Consider the following 17,997-nt stretch of genomic DNA (forward strand, 5'->3'; position numbering starts at 1 on the left):
CTACACTACAGTCTATCACATTGTACTCGTACACTAAAATATTGTTTGAATCAGTAAATTCTGACATTACTTAGCGCTTTCAAATAAATTCTTCAGCTTAATATAAAAGTATAGATATGATTACTGGATAACAGCGAGCTTGCCAATAATGAATTTTATATAGTACTTATGTTTTCATGATCCACTGAAGAAAAACATCATTAGAATTTTTCAAACATATTATCAAAATACGGCCAGAAACATTTCTTTTGTGGTAAATATCTACTTATCTTTAAAGCTAAGATAAATGCACTACTAATCTATTCTTGTGTGTTTGTATATTTCAACGCATGAAAAATTATTTGAATGAAACAGACATGTGACAAAACTATATTTTGGATTTTCATGTAGTTTATTTTTTAACCTAGAGAGAGTTGACTCAGGGGGACTTTTATTCCGGAAATGGATTTGCGCTTTTGTCTTCACCGATTTGCTCTTCTCGAAGAGAGATAGCGTTCTCTCTACTGGGTTATAATTATAATAGGATAGAAGGATAGGCACACTTAAATAGGAACGTTTAATTAAAACAAAAACTTTATAGTCATAATAAAATATAATTATCAGTTCGTGTTGAGTATCAAAACAACATTTAAAATAAGTATCCGTTATATACACCTACAGCAACAACGTAGCCACGTGTCGTAGTGATTAACATTCTACTGTACAACAATCAATACAACTAATCATTAAATTATTACAGGATACACATTATTCCATACGTTCAAGCTAATTTTATAATTTAACTAAATGATCTGCAACAATTTCAGCAGTTTGAAGTAGGATTATCTATTTTTTTATTGTTTAATATGCATAGCAATTTGTGAATGATTAAATCCGAATTAAATTGATATGTAAAATACGTGATGAAATATTAGTTCTTATGAAAAAATACATTGGCTATTTTGAAGCGTATCAATAATACAAAAACGAAGTGGCAGATAATCACATGAAAATATTAATGACAACGAAAAAACGTACAGGTTTTACATTGTGCATTACTCAAAAAATACTTTATATAGTAATACATACTATGAGAACTACGTAGATGAGAAAATAACTCAATACAATAAATATCACAGTTCAAGATATTTTGAATAACAAAACGTTCGTAATTCGTTTTCTATTAGATAATCCTACTTCAAACGAATAAGGCACTTTCGGCTATACAATTGTTGATTTTATTAAATATCGATATTATTAACGTAGAATAATTGAATGCTAATTTATCCAGGCCGACTCATCACATAACATTACATTTCACATGCATAACAATCACTTTTACCTTTCAAAAAACTCGCTAACTACTTACTTTCAGATTTCCTGTCATTAAACTTTATTTATAAGTACACTGTACAAACAATTTTGCTAAATACGCATTCAGAAAATAGGCCACATGTAACATTTTTCTAAAATCTATTAATTTATACAAAACAATTTCTTCCAGAATGGTCTCTTGGTCTGTATCACTGGCAGCCCCGCCAAAATGGCGGCGTCGAAGGCGTCTTTCAACTGTTTCCGTGTTTTGGCGGAGGTTTCGATGTACACGGCGTTAATTTTGGCTGCCAAGGCCCTCGCTTCCACTTCAGTCACGACCTGCTCGCCTCGGCTCTGAAATTATGAAATATAAATATTTATAATGACTGCATAATACAATTTTAAAACACTGAAATATTTAAATATAACGGTTCCATGGATAGCTAAAAATTGACAAATATATACTTAATTTTATTATGAGGAATTTATTGGTTCCAAATCCTTAAGATAAAAAGGCCTTGGTTCTTTAAGATAAAACAAATCAGGCTGGCAAAAGAATATATCTTTTACTTGCCAACTAAATATTTTATTGGACATTAAGAATCAGGAACACAAAGCAGTTGTATATCGTGACCGAGCTTCGTGACACGTTTAAATAGACGTGGTACCTATTGCTTATAATCTATTGTGGTTATATGTCACTAGTTCGAAGCGTACCTATCAGTGCAAGATAACAGTGAGGTAACGTACTAACAATGTACCCTATTATTGTAATTATCGCCTTCTCGACTCGAGTGAGTTATCGAGAAAATATTATGTAGGTAAGAAATAATTTAGGACGTAGGTATAAGTAATATAGAGAGAAATTATCTATTTGTAAAGTGGCATCGTCATGCTAGTACATATTTGCCTATAGCATGACTGGACTGGCTCGGCCTGTCACAGAAAACCAACGTGAAGTTTCAATTTGCACACGCAACAGCACAAGTGTTATTTCCACAAAAATAAAATTTGAATCAGGTAATACTTCCACGATTCTCGTCAAATACGGGGGTTTATGAGCTGTGAAGATCACTCAATATCAGATATTACTCATGTCTCACTTATAAATACAAAAAGAAATCTAATAATTTAGACAAGAAATATAAATACAAATCTTCAAACTCAACTAAGATTTTTTAATGCATAAAACATATCATTCGTGTTTTTTTGATTTAAAAATATATGTTGTGGTGTGTATTACAAAAAGTGTTAATTTTAACATGTAAGCGCGAATATTTTTTTAAACGAATGTAAATGGAAATATTGTTTGGAATGTCGTAACATTTTGGCTGCTTGAATATTTTTTTAACGTAGATACCATTTATGGAGGATGTGTATTTTTTAACCTTATTAATAATCTACTTACTTACTATAAGTATATTCGAGAAACGTATTATAGCATACATAAGTAATACTTTGTTGCAAAATAAGAGGTCATTTCTGTTTCTAGTGGTAGATGCCTACTCTTCTATTGTGTGTAATTCAAGGGATTATTTTAAATAACTCTTGAGTTTTGTATACATCTTGAAACTTAAAACATTACTTTTGGAAAATGACTCATATTTACCAGGAAAAAATAAAACCTACTGCAGTTTTGCAGTTTCTGGTGGGAGTGACTAAGTATCGTACAATTTGATTATACAGTTTTTAGTTTTATTTTCACCAGGTTTATAATATCTTAATTTACTAACTATATTTTATTGCATAATAGGAATAAATCGCCGTGTACCCCAGTGTTGTCAAGTTATCGTAGGGGATCAGGCGCTTTCAATTTCATTGTTAAAATAACTTTCCCAATTAACTTAATAGCTTGAGAAAGCAAAGTCGGTAAAATTTACCATTGAATTAAATAGGACTTAAGTAAAATTACATCAGAATCAGTATCTTAGGAATCAAGAGTGCGTCACAATAAGTTATTCGGTCATAGATGTGTCATACTTCAAATAAAGGAATCTTGATCGTTATGCCTTTTGTGTTAGTTATTCTAAGAATTGTCTTATTACCTGATTGGTAGTGACGGTTATGTAGGTATTTGATTACAATAAGCTTTTATTTCCACGAACAAAGCATTGTTTACGTGGTAAAATAGGAAATAGAGTACATTTTAGAATACTTTAGGTACTTACAACATATGAATATAAAATTTAAGAGCATCTCTAGCATTTTAATCCGCAAAAAAGTTTTATTTCAACGTCTAGCATTCGCGTAAACATATGAAATCATTAAGCAATTTTATGATTTAGAATAAATAAATAATCTTGACACCTTTTAAAGTTATTATTCCTTTTAGCGTCTGATATTCTGTAAACTTAGTGCTCACTTTTGTTGCACTTGTGTGCAACGAAAAGTTTATTATGAGGAAAATAAACAACTCTTAAAGTACAATGAGATTATTTATTCAATGAATACTTTAAAGTGCGTAAAATGTTTGTTTATCCCTGTGTATGAGCAAATTAGAGACCCACAGTCACATCTTCATTAAAAATAAATACAGTAGGTAAAGTATAATACGGAAATGTTGCCACAAATGATATTTCTGCAAAAGTAACAGTAATATTGACTGTTGCTAATCACTATGTTTGCAACTGCTATGTTTAAGACTCGTCATCACCCTAGGTGGACCAGTAGAGAATGCCTTTGCCATTAAGTCCGCCTTTACTTATCGGACCCTTAGAACTAAAGTGACCTTACTAAAAATGTATATATTTTCTGATTTTGTAAAAATACAACCTTCCAAAAGATGCTCTATAACCTTATAACGAGAAAAAGGCAAAACTATAGAATAGAAACAGAGATTCTCGCTTCGGCCTCTCATTTTAATGCCTTCTATAGTTTTCAAATCTTTTTAATTCGTCTCCTACAAATCATCTTCTTTGAGTTAGATCACCTAGTTCTAAGGGTGCGATATGTATAAAGTGCAAATAAATAAATTAGTCTGGAGTGTGTGCCTACCCTCAAAGTGTGTAGCACTCTGGAGTCTTGTAGTAAGTCGCTCTGCGTGCCGACCAGGATGAGCGGCGCGTTGACGTTGGCCACCGCCTTGGTCCACCGCTCGGCCACCGAGCGGAACGTCTCCGGCCTCACCAGAGAGAAGCACAGCATCAGCACGTCGGTGCCCGGGTAGCACAGCTCGCGGAGCTCAGACATTGAGTCCTGGAAAATAAAAATCCTCGGAATTATTTTATGATCTGGCAACATTATATTTTGTTATGAGATAAATACGGTATAATTTGAATTCTTTTCTAATCTAGCATGTTAACTCTTTATTTAATATAGAGGTAATTGGATAATGATATACCTAACTATATTTCTAACTTCGAATTACATGATTTCGTTGCAAGTTATAACTCAGTAGGTATAAGTTATATTATACTTGGAGAACTTCGCTACCCAATGCAGTCTTAGCTTACAGGATTCGTAATAGCAAGTATAAATAGAAAAGTGCCCCTAAAACTATAATGTTATAGCTTATTTTGCTATATATCTTATTGAGACCCAGTCCAAACTTAATAACCTTTTGTAGCACATGCAAGCATACATTTTAAATCTGAGATTCGATATTGCAGACTATAAATCATAATCTTATTAATACGAAAGTCACATCGGGGGGCGCCGATTCTTCCACGAATTGAAGGAATCGCGCCACGGGGCCCACGGGCCACCTCGGTTCAATGCGGGCTGCAATATGATATTAAATTAATAGCCAGTCTATACGTATTGTCAGTCATTCCAACCAATCATTTCAGCTTAAGAATAACGATTGTGATGTTAGTAAAAGAATCTGTTTTATTTTTACCTATAAATTGGTTTTATATAAATCAGAGCATGATGCCACTAAAACCAGGCTTCAAATAACTATGACAATATGTATCTTCGCACACTGAAGCGCTAGACTCTAGCACTTAGTGATAAGCTTCACAATTGCGCATATCAGTAATATTTACACCCAAAACAGAATTCGAAACCGTACACAGCATTGAACTGCACTCGTTATCCTGAGACATTAGATGTTATGTTTCATAATGATAATGGATATTAGGTTTCTTAAACCAAATCACATCTGATTCTTGAAAACTGTAGTAACCTATACGGACTTTTGCAAATGAGCCACCTACTAACAATTCGGTTCCGTCTGACTGGTTTAAATTAATACATAAAAAAATGTTGGATTTTAATTAGCCCCAAGCAATGTCTTTGAACCCGGACAGTATTATGGCTGCCAATATTGTAATTATAGAATTGGCCATGCCTAAGTTTTTAAGCCTATTGTAATATTTAGATTTATGTTCTCATCTCTTTATTTTTTAGAGTATTACGTCTGAAACAGTAATTCATAAATGTAAGGTCAGGGGGTCCTATACCGTCTATGGGGCAAGTCCGTCTTTTTGCAATTAAAGGCGTTCTAATCGAAAGACACCTATTTCTTATTGTATTATCTAGACCACCTATGAAAGCTGTCCTTCGATTAGCGGCTAAAGGTTCAACCATCGAAGCTGGAAAGACATCTATCATAAATAACATCAAGATTACAGAGGAAATGAATGTAATAAGTTTCGAATATTCAATCAAAGTGGTACACGCACCGAACGCCGCGCAAATAATACACACACTGTATAAGGAAACTGTAGAATTTAATTAAATCACGGCCGCACTCACGCTCTGCCAGCAGTTCATTTCATCTTTCAGGACACGTCAATCAGTGACGCAATGTTTGCTCTGTTATGAAAAACCGGCCGAATGTGAAAAAAATCCACGAGGGTTCTGTACATTGGTTTTTAATTACAACGATAAAATATATATCTCCTAACTAAAAAAGATGGTCTAACAGTTGACACATGGTGGTTTGATATATTTTATATCCGCCCTGATAGTGATCACCGTCTGGTGTTAAAACCCGTCATAGTGGCCCACGTAAGTGTGTTACGTTCCGGTATCAGCCCGTGTATATCCTGTCCAAACATACTGATTTAATGGTCGACTGACGCGTAGGTATCATCTCGCGGCAGTCGACATTCTATTTCGACGTTACTGCACTTACCCTCATGTGTAGGGGGTCATTTGTCTTGCCCATATAAAAAAAAAACAAGTAAAGATGCAACTAGTGCTTCCTTTTTCAGGGTTATTTGTGACACAAGACAAAGTGCCATGTCAGAGAAATATAAATTCTGGGAATTTCAACTTCGTTTATCCGAATCTAAAAAAAACTCAACTCAGGGAACCTCACATTTACAGCCAAAGTACGCTGTTACTAGACCATTAAAATAAGTCTGACCGTATACCTAACCCATTTACCTTTTTAGCAAAACACACCTCTAAGTCATAAGATATAAAGTTTGCTTTTTTCAAACAAGCGATCTGATAAAAGAAACCTTAGCAAAGGTGCCCTCATCATTTTACTTAAGGAGCCCTAAAAAGCATAACGCGAACTCGATGAATGAGCCAGTCACGGGTGAAAGTAGCCATCGGCACCATTGACCACCATATCGGGCTGGGTAATAATCAAGACTTGCACAACTCCGGGCGTGTGGTAGACTGATCGCATCTGATTCGGGTGATTAGAATGCTTTTGACATGCACAATACTTTAAGCTAAAGCTAACGCTTTAGTGTGAGAATTGCATTACATTATAATAAAAAAGGTTATAAACTGTGTAAGATTGAAGACGTTATTATGGTCTCTAGCAATATACATTTTCATCAGTGCCTAATCTACGTAAGCTTTAGTCGTAAGGAAGAAATAGTCAAATCGATCATGATTAATGTAATAAAAACCTCATATTACATGGATACTATTAGACTTAAAAGTTAACATATTTATGACTTTGTAAGTTACAACTCTTGGAAAAATGTAGATGTCACATACATATAAATAATATTTACTTGAGCAGTAGTCATTAGCAACTAGTATCTATATAAACTAGAAATTGAATACGCAGTGTCATGGTTACGTGTTAATTTCACGTGAATGGAAAAAGTAATACACAGTGAAAATAACTAGCTTTGTATACAAATTAGATTAGAATCGTGTGGCCGTGCAATGTCGCCGACATAAACTGATTATTATAAGCTGGCGAGCCGAGTGCAAGGAGCATTGTCCACTAACTGCAAGTGCCCGCTATCATTGCGATCACATTGTGTTGGACCGTCAGTGACTACAATGCACGCAATAATACAATCGCATACATCCTGAGCATACAGTGGGTTTCTTCATTTATGTCTGGAGCTACAGAGATAGTTCACGAGGGAATTAACATTTGTACATCATACTTCGTACAAGGCTATAGATCGTTTTTGAGAAGTCTGTCTTGAAATATTTTGGGGAAGACTACGTTTAGCAGTGGACTTCATTATGATACGTGGTAAAAATTTAAAACGACAAATAGATACTAAGAAGTTATTTGTACAAGCGAAAATCATTTACCGTTATAAGAAGATAACTATCGTTAAAATAAAAGTTTTTACAACAGTCAATAGTATTAAGATGCGTCTGATAATTAAAACTGTGGGAACCAAATTAACATAAGGCTTTGTGTTCTTGCGTGAAATTGATGAAAAGGTCTGACAGGAAACGTAAAAATACTGACGTAACTCTATACAATTAATGTTTTTAATTTACGCAAATAGAATTGTAATTAAAAATATTTGTGACTTAGAACTCAGAAAATAAACAATATTGGCTGGCCATTTGTTGGTTACAAATTATACAGAGTTTTTATTATGTAATCTACGTACAAAGCGTTATTATAAATGTTTGGTTTAAGGTTATGCTATGCATTAAAATAAAGGTTTAAAAAATCATTTAGGCTCAGTTCTCACTCAAGACATTATGATAACAAATATAAATTATTGCATTATTATATGCTAGCAAGGCTCCCAATACAAATTATTTCGATACTACAATAGGTATCCGAGAAAATTATAACTTAAATATAAAATGAAGGATGATATATTTTATGCGCTATGATGATGTAATAAAAATTTTTCTCCGAGCACACAATGTATTCGCTGTTTTGGCTGTACATCCTTCAGAAGTACAAACAGAAAGTACTTGAAAAGTGTATAAACCTCAACTAGAGCAATGTATCTTAAAGGAGCCTCTACGTGTTGGATCCATGGCCCACGCAAGCCTTCCAAAAGGACAGGCCTTTATGTCGAAATTTCCCACAGGAAAGACACAACATAATATCTGGCACCAACTAAATACTATACAGTTTCAACAGATAGCAATACTTTTATTGGGAGCTGCTCTTACATATCCATTGTAAACTATCAATATTAATAGTAATAGTCAGTACCCTTCGCAGCAAGATCAGAACGTGACCTCGTCTTTGGATCTCTGTTTTAAGAACATAGAGCTATCATCCGGTGCATAATAAGTACAATTTAACTTTACGAAATCATTCAAATTAAAGTTGCAGTCAAACTGTAACTATTTTCTCATACGCTAGAGCCGCTTGTAATTTTCACGGCGGATGCCATTTTCACTTTCATATTAATTATTATTCATACAAAGTAGTTGAAACTCAGCGGCGCGGCGTCCCCGGCGGAGTGGGCGGTGAGATACCTATGAAAATGTATGTACATTTATGATGGTCGGAAAATTGGTCTTTGCATTCGAAAGCCGTGAGGGACGTGACTATAGTTATTAAATGGTTTTTATTCATTAAACTATCAAAATATCCATAGTATTATCGTGATTTACTACTTTACATTCTATAATGAATTAATAGTCTATATACGTATCAGTTAGATATACTTACTTTGAAACTTTTACATTTTTTATATTAATCGTATCCATAAAAGTAGAGCTTTTGTATTAGCATAGTTTTATACCTTTTACGTCGGAACTGGTTCCCGGTATTAGCTTCTGATTACGCTGGTTTCGACATCGGGCGAGATTTAGGGCTACAGCATGTCAGTCTGTCCGTCAGTGCGACATGACCGCACCGTAATCTTAGTTACAACTGTACCTTTATCTTTGATCGTTCTTTGGGACTTTGATTTCCTTTTTGTAACAGTTTTTATAGTTCACGTTTCGTGGTAATTATTCTATACATAGACACTGGGTTGGAATTTGGAAATATTTTTCTTTAAATTATATCAATAAAGGCATAATAGTAATGTTTAATAGAAAAGTAATTGCGAAAGTCGATAGTTATGTAGATATACGAAAGTAAATGTGTCTGACATTTCACTGTTTACCTAGCGTGGTAAATTGAAAAGTAGTGATTTGTCACAGCGCGTTACCCACAATTTTTCTATTCAACCAATGTTCTGTCGTGCGTATCGCACACAATGATAAAATCGCATTGTGTATGAAAACACATGATCGTTGACACATGTAGAAGCACCCGCCGCAGCGAACAATAGTACAGGTATGTAATTAGGCGTGATGTGAATGAGAGAGACCTCCTACTAATGTTATGAAATGGCACGAGTGTACGTTGTTATGAAGCGTACGTATTCTATTAACATCTGATGTAGATTTTATATATAAAACGGGTAGCTCGTTCTAAGAATATACGGTAATTGAATTACAAAGTTATATTATCAATTTATAAATATAATTTTATATATTAGATGCGAAATCCCGGAACATATTGATTAACCTATGGTAAATATAGAATCGAAAATTTCTTTAACAATAATACTAGAAATTACTAATGTTTGTTTCAGAATTTTATAAGTAGGTACTTCATATGTCTATAAATAAACATGCATGTCGAACCAACAAAACATTTAATTAAAAAAACACGTATCCAGAAACCTTTAATACTCTATATTTCATAGGTTAAATCCACGGTATTGTAATTGAACTTTTTGCCCCCGAAAAAAATTGCCTACGTGCCTGCACTATAGCAATGCAGGTAGACAAACTGTGAGAAACACACACGTTGCGACTTGCTTTCATTGTGATAAAATTGGGGAAAAAAATCTTTGATCAAAGATCACTGCACCGTAAGATGTGAGTTGCACGTGCTGTTTTTTTTTTATTTAAAGTAAAAAATAGTATCGTGGGATAACGTTGTTAAGATAGGAAACATCACATGTGAAGAAATTCGATTTTGCGTGGCTTTTTTTATTTGTATAAATAAATATAATTGAAAGGTCGGTATTGTAACAGCAAAGAATTTTCGATGTTCGCATGATACCAAATAACAGGGAAATTTTAAAAAATCAGGACTTCTATTGGTAGTTAATACAGATTTCGCAGCGGCTAGTCAATTTTCTAGAAAAAGATATTTACGCTTGTCCAAAATAATGACTGTCGACTTGGTGACTATGATGAGTATATGAGAGTAAATATTACATATCGCCATACAACTTTCTATACTGTCGTGCTACGCTCAAAAGCAGTATCTATCTCGAAAAAAATCAAAACCTTGATTTTTATGTTGTCAGATAGCCTAAAGAAATACCCATCCAATGAACTTACTTAACTAGTTTAGAACTTGTTAAAAAAAAAACTTAAAAGAGTTTCTCTATCTCAGTTTTACATACAAACCTATAAAACTATATTTACAAAACTTCGAATATGTATTATTGACATTTGTATTGTTATGTCTTTTGTTTATCTACATGTCTCCCACGTTTGTAGACGTCTCCTAAGTACATAACACATTTTATACCTATATACTAGTTGTATATATATGTTGTATGTAATGTAGTGTCATTTACCTGTCCGGCAGTATCACATATTTCCACGCAGACTGGTCTGTCGTCCACGTCAACAACAACTGCAAATAAACGAAAAGTCATATTAAAATCTATTTCATTGTATATAAATTGGACTTAGATACGCAAAAAGGATCCAACCCACAGTATGGTCGTAACTGAGCCGAGTATGTCTATATTTTCCATTAGTAAAAATATCTTAGTCAAAATATGTAAATTGGATTTTTTTATTAACCAAATATAAAATAGAATATCAATGAGCAAAAATAAGATTTAAGCTTCAATCTTCACTATTTTCAAAATGTCATTTTGTGGGCTAGATCCATTTAGCGTATCTATGTAAAATTACGGTTTAATATTCTATAAAGTGATTTCAGACACGTGCCTCGACAAAATATGCTACAAATTTACAGACAGACCAAACAAAACACAATATTATTATTGTACAAACTATAGAATTGGCAAATAGAAAAGGATTCTTGTTTATTTAATATCGGTCAAAAAGTTTTCGAATAGGTTATCAATTTCATAAATTAAGGGCTTGTTTACTATAATTCCCTAAATGAATTAGTTAATCATTAAATAAAACGTAAACAAGAACAAATAAAAAAGTACCAATTCATTCGCATGTTTATTTTACAAGCAGTTACAATTCTTGGAAATTCTGATGTTTTATCTATATGGTTAGCGTTTATAAGTGCCGCCGCGCCGCAATTAAAAAGGATTTTACTTTATATGCCTTATGAACGATGCGTAATGGTTAGAAACAAAGCCTAGTATAACAACTTTACTTATTTAAAGCAATGAAACCACAGAAAATACTGTTTAAAAACTTATGCAAAACAAAACAAAGTTTAATGACAATTAATTTACCACTGGAGACGACCGCAAAAATATTACCTAACTTGAGCAATTACGTATGTGCTCAATTCTTAAAAGGAAAAGTGACTATGTATATGCAATAATTTTCAAAACCTATTTTACTTAACACCACCATAGATATATTGTGGGTAAATTGTGTTTTCAACAATTCATCTAGGCCCTTATTCTGTATGATAGTTTAAACGCGTAACACGGCCGTGTCATGTTATCTTCGAGAAATGTGCGTGGAATGGTATTCTGTAAGCCAAATTTCTATAGTCCTAAACATGATGCGTTGTGTTACGTGCTTGTTACGCACTGTTTAAATAACGTGCGGGATAGAGAATAAGGCTCCTGATCAGTAAGTACTTTGTCACGGCGTGGCACTAGCACTCGCCAGCTACCACGCCCCCACAATTATTTTCATAGACAATATATTATAAACGTGCCACTGACGGTTTACCAAGCAATACATCGTCATCTGCAATTAGCTTGACCGTCTCCACAAAAGGAGAAGCGAGTTCATTAAAAATTATATAGGAACAACTTATATCTATTTTAATTAGTCTCTTATATAATGGGTAATAATTCTTTATAATATCCTGATATATCTGCATGCGGCACGTCGACAACAAACCATAAATCGATGTAAAAATGCAAAAAGATTCTAAAAATACACACGTATTCCCAAGTAACATTGACAACGAAGATATAAATCGTTAAAATTTAATGGCGATTACTCATCGCAATAACAGTTATGTTACATTAAACGGTATACGAGGTTTCAAACTTTATGTGCGAGATATTTAATCCTTTCCCTTGGTCCGGATACGCGCGGTAAGCACGTAGCACGGCGGCTCATGCGAACATCCTGGCTTTTGTCCCTAAACCTGCATTACCTGTGTGCAGCGCTTAAGTGACGCTTTGTGATAATATTTGCAATTGTTCGGCTAATATTTGAGGGTTTTGTATGTGATCATCGGATTTCCTTATTTGGAAATTTTATGCTCTGGTTTTGGCGTCGGTCAGGCAGCGCCGGATCTAAGGGAGGGTTAGACGGGGCCCATGCCCTGGACGGCGAATTCAGAAGGCGGCAAATTCAAACTTGGCAGACGAATACTTAACTCATAATTAATGCAACTTTGACTACTGAGACATACGGTACATTCAATACTAAAATTATTTCACGCGGGGCGCAAAATCATGATGAAGATGACAAAGGTAAAAATATAGGTGGGTGGGGGCGGCATTTTCCAGATTTTGACCCGCATCGAAAAAATTTAAGATCCGGGGCTGCGGTCAGGAGCCTTTTCTCTATGCCACATGGTATTTTGACATTAAATAATAAGCATGTAAGGCACGGCGTCGCATTTAAGACATATTGGAATATAGAATATCACTTCACGCTAATTTCACGAATATGACGTAACACGGCCGTGTCACGAATTTGTAGTGACTTAAAGAATTAGGCCCCAGGATGTTATTCTTCGTTTTGTGTAATAATTTATTTTGTATTTGTGTTTTCTTATCATATTAAAATACAAAAAAGTATTGTTTTTTTTTAAACGTATTATGTTTTTTTAAGCTGAGTGCTGTTTTAACATATACAATATACCTACATGTGTATACGCCATGGATGATGCGAAAACTAAAAAATAAAGCGACAACTCGCAAGATCGGTTTGAAATTCTTTGTTCCAACTTCCAACAACTCTGCATTCCGTGACTCAGTGGTCAATATATTCACCTAAAGGACTTCGTGGTACCGTTGTCAGACTAACAAAAAGAAAACCACAACAAGTTTCAACACCTTATTCAACTTTCTTAAATTAAATATATTTCATATCAGTTGCGTTATAAAATAATGAATAAAATATAAGCCGTTTCAGAAATATTTCGCGCCCCTAATTGACACCTCACGACGTTGAATGTTGCGAGCAGCAGGTAACGTTGAGATCATAAACTCCGGGCTAGACCATAGACTTGCTTTTTCTTTTATTATCCAACGAAGGAACTTGTCGAGCCATAAGTGCCTTTTTTTACTTGGCTGCGGCAAAACTAAAAATACAGAGATATTTTCACGAGCGAATGTAATATGTGCTTGTCCCTACGAATGGTTAAAGCTGGTCAGAAATATTTAGGTTGCTGAGTAAAATGAATACGAAAAAATACGTAGTCGTAGTTAAATTCTAGAAATTTAAGTTTTATTAATAGCATCATATAGACTAAATTTAAAAATTAAAGTAGAGTAAGAAAGCCCATGTTCTTGGAACAAGGGATTAAATTGTTTAAATTTAATTCACTTTTTTTCTCATAATTTCATTAAATAATATTCTTGCACGAGTCTATACATTTATTAACAACAAAGTCGGGCAAAAATTGAGAGTTAAAAGTCCTGTGAACTCAACGCGTTGTAGGAGCGAATGACCGCGTATTATAGCGAGCAAACTTAACTCCTCACTTAAAACAAGCAAAAAGCAAGCCTAATTCGTGAACCTTAAGGTCGGGGAGTAATTTAAAAAAGGTTTGCAACCTATTTCAACTACGGTGCGTAGAAATGAGACGTCCTGCCCTTTGAAACATGTTAACCGCAAGATAATGTAGTAAGTACATTATTTTTTTTTATTCTTTGTCTTTACGTGGGACAGCTTACGTAATGTTGACAACGATAGATAAAAATATATTTTAGAGCTCAAAGCTGTGTCCATTATGATTAACAAAATGACAAAGCATTAGGTATATTAACTGTGTCGACTGCCGGGGATAATCATCTCTCGTCAGTCGAAATTCTATTGGACTCCACTAAACTTACCATCAATTGCAGTGTGGTCACTTGATCGTGCACGTATAATAGAATACCTTAAATATATAAGAATACTATATTATAACTAAAATATGTATTGAAAAAAAAGGAGACAACTATAATAATAAACATATTTTCATGATATCGCTTCTACAGAGTTTAGTTAACAGTACATTTACCCGTGAAACAGAATTCGGTTTTATTTTCCGAGTCACTAGCGAAAGTAAGATATGAAACGTGAACACCGGACGAATTCCCTCGGGGAAGTTAAAACTTCTCGTATCTTCTTACTTGTGTACGTACTATTTGCTTTTACTTAGATACGAAGCTCGGTTAAAGTCAGACACATCTGGGATTTTATTAACGTTACCTAACTTTACCTTACTTAAATATATAATTTTATTTATTAAATCTCTTGGGACAATACCGGGTGTTTCTAATTAGTTGTGAAATGTATTTTATAAATCCAGGTTAATTTAAACTTTTTATTTAAGGCGATACCTCAAGGTCCATTTTCATACATTTTGTTTCACCTTTAATCTGGGTAACTAAACAAGTATTGGCAAGTAAAGAATTTAAATTCACTACTAGTTAGTGATTAGTTCTCGCAGTTGAAAGAAAAACGTAAAAATAATTAATAATCATGGATATTTCGGCCTTTAAAATTTAATATGACGAAATTTTAAAGGCAGAAATATCCATGATTATTAATTATTTTTACGTTTTTCTTCAACTGCGAGAACTAATCACTAACTAGACGTGAATTTAAATTCTTTACTTGCCAATACTTGTTTAGTTACCCAGATTAAAGGTGAAACAAAATGTATGAAAATGGACCTTGAGGTATCGCCTTAAAGACTGCAAATTACATGTAAAAAAAGAAACCTGTTGCGGTCATACAACACCCATTTGATTTAAAGCAAAAAATACACTTTTCACAATTCCGAGGGAAAACTTACGTATAGCAATACTATATAATAAATCAAGAGAAGAATATGAGGGAAAAGATCACACAGACTTATCGCTCCAAAACCAAACATTTTTTTTAAAGTGAACTTAATTACTTATATTAAGTAAGTTTTATACATAGTATCGTTATTGTATTAATAATGAATTTACAGGTTGATTCATTACCAAAATCTGTATAAATATATTAATATACTGCATACCATGTACCTTAAGAAAATTTTATAATACATAGAACGGCGCTTTGATACTAAGGCGCTAAGTATGCTTAAGCTTTAGAATCACTTCGTCTATTGTCTGAATTTCTAAAGCCAAAATGGATATTTTATTACATAAATACTAGGTTTTGATATAATGGTAAACCACTTATTAGCCCCAGTAGCACAATTCCAATATCTAAACAAGGCTAATGTTTGGAATTTGTGTTATATTGCTACAACAAACATTAAATGAATTCAATTACGTAACTCCATAACGTATTGAGCACTAGTGGATTAATTTTGCATAAATTTTGTACTGTGTTTTAGTTTATGTAAACATTTCATGATAACAATACGTTTTCTGAATAGACCGTTAATTACACATATTATTTGATATTTCTGTATTATATCACGATAGAGCGCAAAGGCGAAATGAAAAAAAAAAACAAAATGGATGCACACTTTTACTCCTCTATTTACTATTAATGTATAGTTTGTAGTAAGTAGCTATTAGACTAGTTAGTAAAGTCAAACCGGTAGGAATCGCATGATCTGGACCCTTAGCTACTGGTAGAGCAAGATAGGCATCGGATCTTGCTACGGTAATAAACAGAGAATTTAGTACTCTTATACCTTCTTATGTGTTACTTAAAGCTCACGTCAGGTAGCTATTAATATAAAATAGAACTTAATTCAAACGGTAACGGTTATATTTTTATATACTTATAGTGAGGTATTTTAAAGCGCTGGTAGAATCACTTCACGAATTTCGTTTTAGTTATTTGATAAATCTTTTTCATATTGAAAACGTTTGATGTTATTAATGTATATTTCACATCACAGAAACAAAATATTGAGGAATATCGATAATTCAAAAACTACAATAGAACAGATTTAAAAATATAGATAGGTAATTTTATAACAATGACAAAAAACATTTAAACAATATAACATTATAACATTTAAGAAATAAAAAGTAATCTCTATAAAAGGAGATAGGGTAATAAAAACATATTATCTAATCGAATTGACATTTAGGAGTTTGACGTTAGCTTAACCTCGGCACGATGGCGCCCTTGTGACCTTCCTGGAGGAACCCGACCCAATTTCATTCGGATTCTTTGTACTCAATAACTTGGTTATTGGGGTCAAAATACTGAACAAGATATCACTAAAGTTACCAAGTCGGTCAAGTGACTGGTGAATATTTCAAAAATGTTTTATTAAGATGTGAGCAAATGATCTTTGATAAAAAGACGAATAGAATTTATTTGTCGACATTCACTGTAAAAGAGAGTAATATTGTACAGAAGTTAGCGATCTTGAAAATGTAGGAGCATAAAACATAACAGCTTACAGAGTCTGAAGTGACAACGAAAAGCAGCCGTGTTCCAGATGTTTAGGTAAGTTGAAAGTATCAGAAAGATGGTATTCTTGGTTAAATAATAAATCAAAATTAAGTGGAATACACATTCTTCTATTAATGAGATACTTTTGTAAAAAGAATATTAAGTATTGCTTACAAAATTAAAAGTCATAAATTTACTGCTAAACAGAGGCAGGTACAAAAATACAAACCTTTCCATATTCTACATTCTTTCTTAGAATATTTTCTTAATGCCGCAGTAAGATCTCAGTAACAGAAATTGGTTTAAGACATACTTAATAGGCCGATGACAAACGCTCATAGTTTTGTTTCGCCCTTTTCACGTATAATAGTGAGAATGTCCAGACGAGTTTAGTGGGCCATTAAATTGGGACGAACTTTACGATGTCTCGCGGTTTTTAGTGCCGTGTTTTATGGCTGTTTATGTTGGCAACATTATGCGTTCTAAACACCCTTAGATACGGAGTCCTTGATCGTACGAAATGCCTTATCTGCGAATATTTGAACGGAATGTTAAATAATACACAAGTCAAAAAGCCGTTGACAATAGATTTTATTTTTGATAGGCAATGATGCTAAATAGCAGTAATCAAATGTATTGTATGTCTAGAACTCTTTCAGAAGAATTCTAAAAGATTATGTCAATAGATCCACATCATATTAATTATGTTAACATTTAAAAATCCTTTTTGCTTACAAGGTTGTTGAGTTCGGCAGATGCAATAAACTTCTTGCTAGTTAATAAGCGGCTGCAATAATGATAGATGTAAAA

The 17,997-nt window shown here is 33.4% G+C and overlaps 1 protein-coding gene across 1 annotated transcript in view; it reads right to left on the reverse strand.

The window, feature by feature from the left end:
- Window positions 1-573: 573 nt before the first annotated feature.
- The window catches only part of LOC119190741, a 49,195-nt gene continuing 31,771 nt past the window's right edge, over window positions 574-17,997 (reverse strand). Inside the window, exons 2-4 of the mRNA XM_037443367.1 lie at window positions 11,013-11,071; window positions 4,288-4,488; window positions 574-1,647 (exon numbers count right to left, since the gene is read on the reverse strand). Coding sequence (XP_037299264.1) covers window positions 1,456-1,647; window positions 4,288-4,488; window positions 11,013-11,071 — 452 coding nt within the window. The 3' untranslated portion in view covers window positions 574-1,455. The remainder of the gene's footprint in view (window positions 1,648-4,287; window positions 4,489-11,012; window positions 11,072-17,997) is intronic.

Source organism: Manduca sexta, chromosome 26 (assembly GCF_014839805.1).
Source record: "Manduca sexta isolate Smith_Timp_Sample1 chromosome 26, JHU_Msex_v1.0, whole genome shotgun sequence".
Taxonomy (NCBI): domain Eukaryota; kingdom Metazoa; phylum Arthropoda; class Insecta; order Lepidoptera; family Sphingidae; genus Manduca; species Manduca sexta.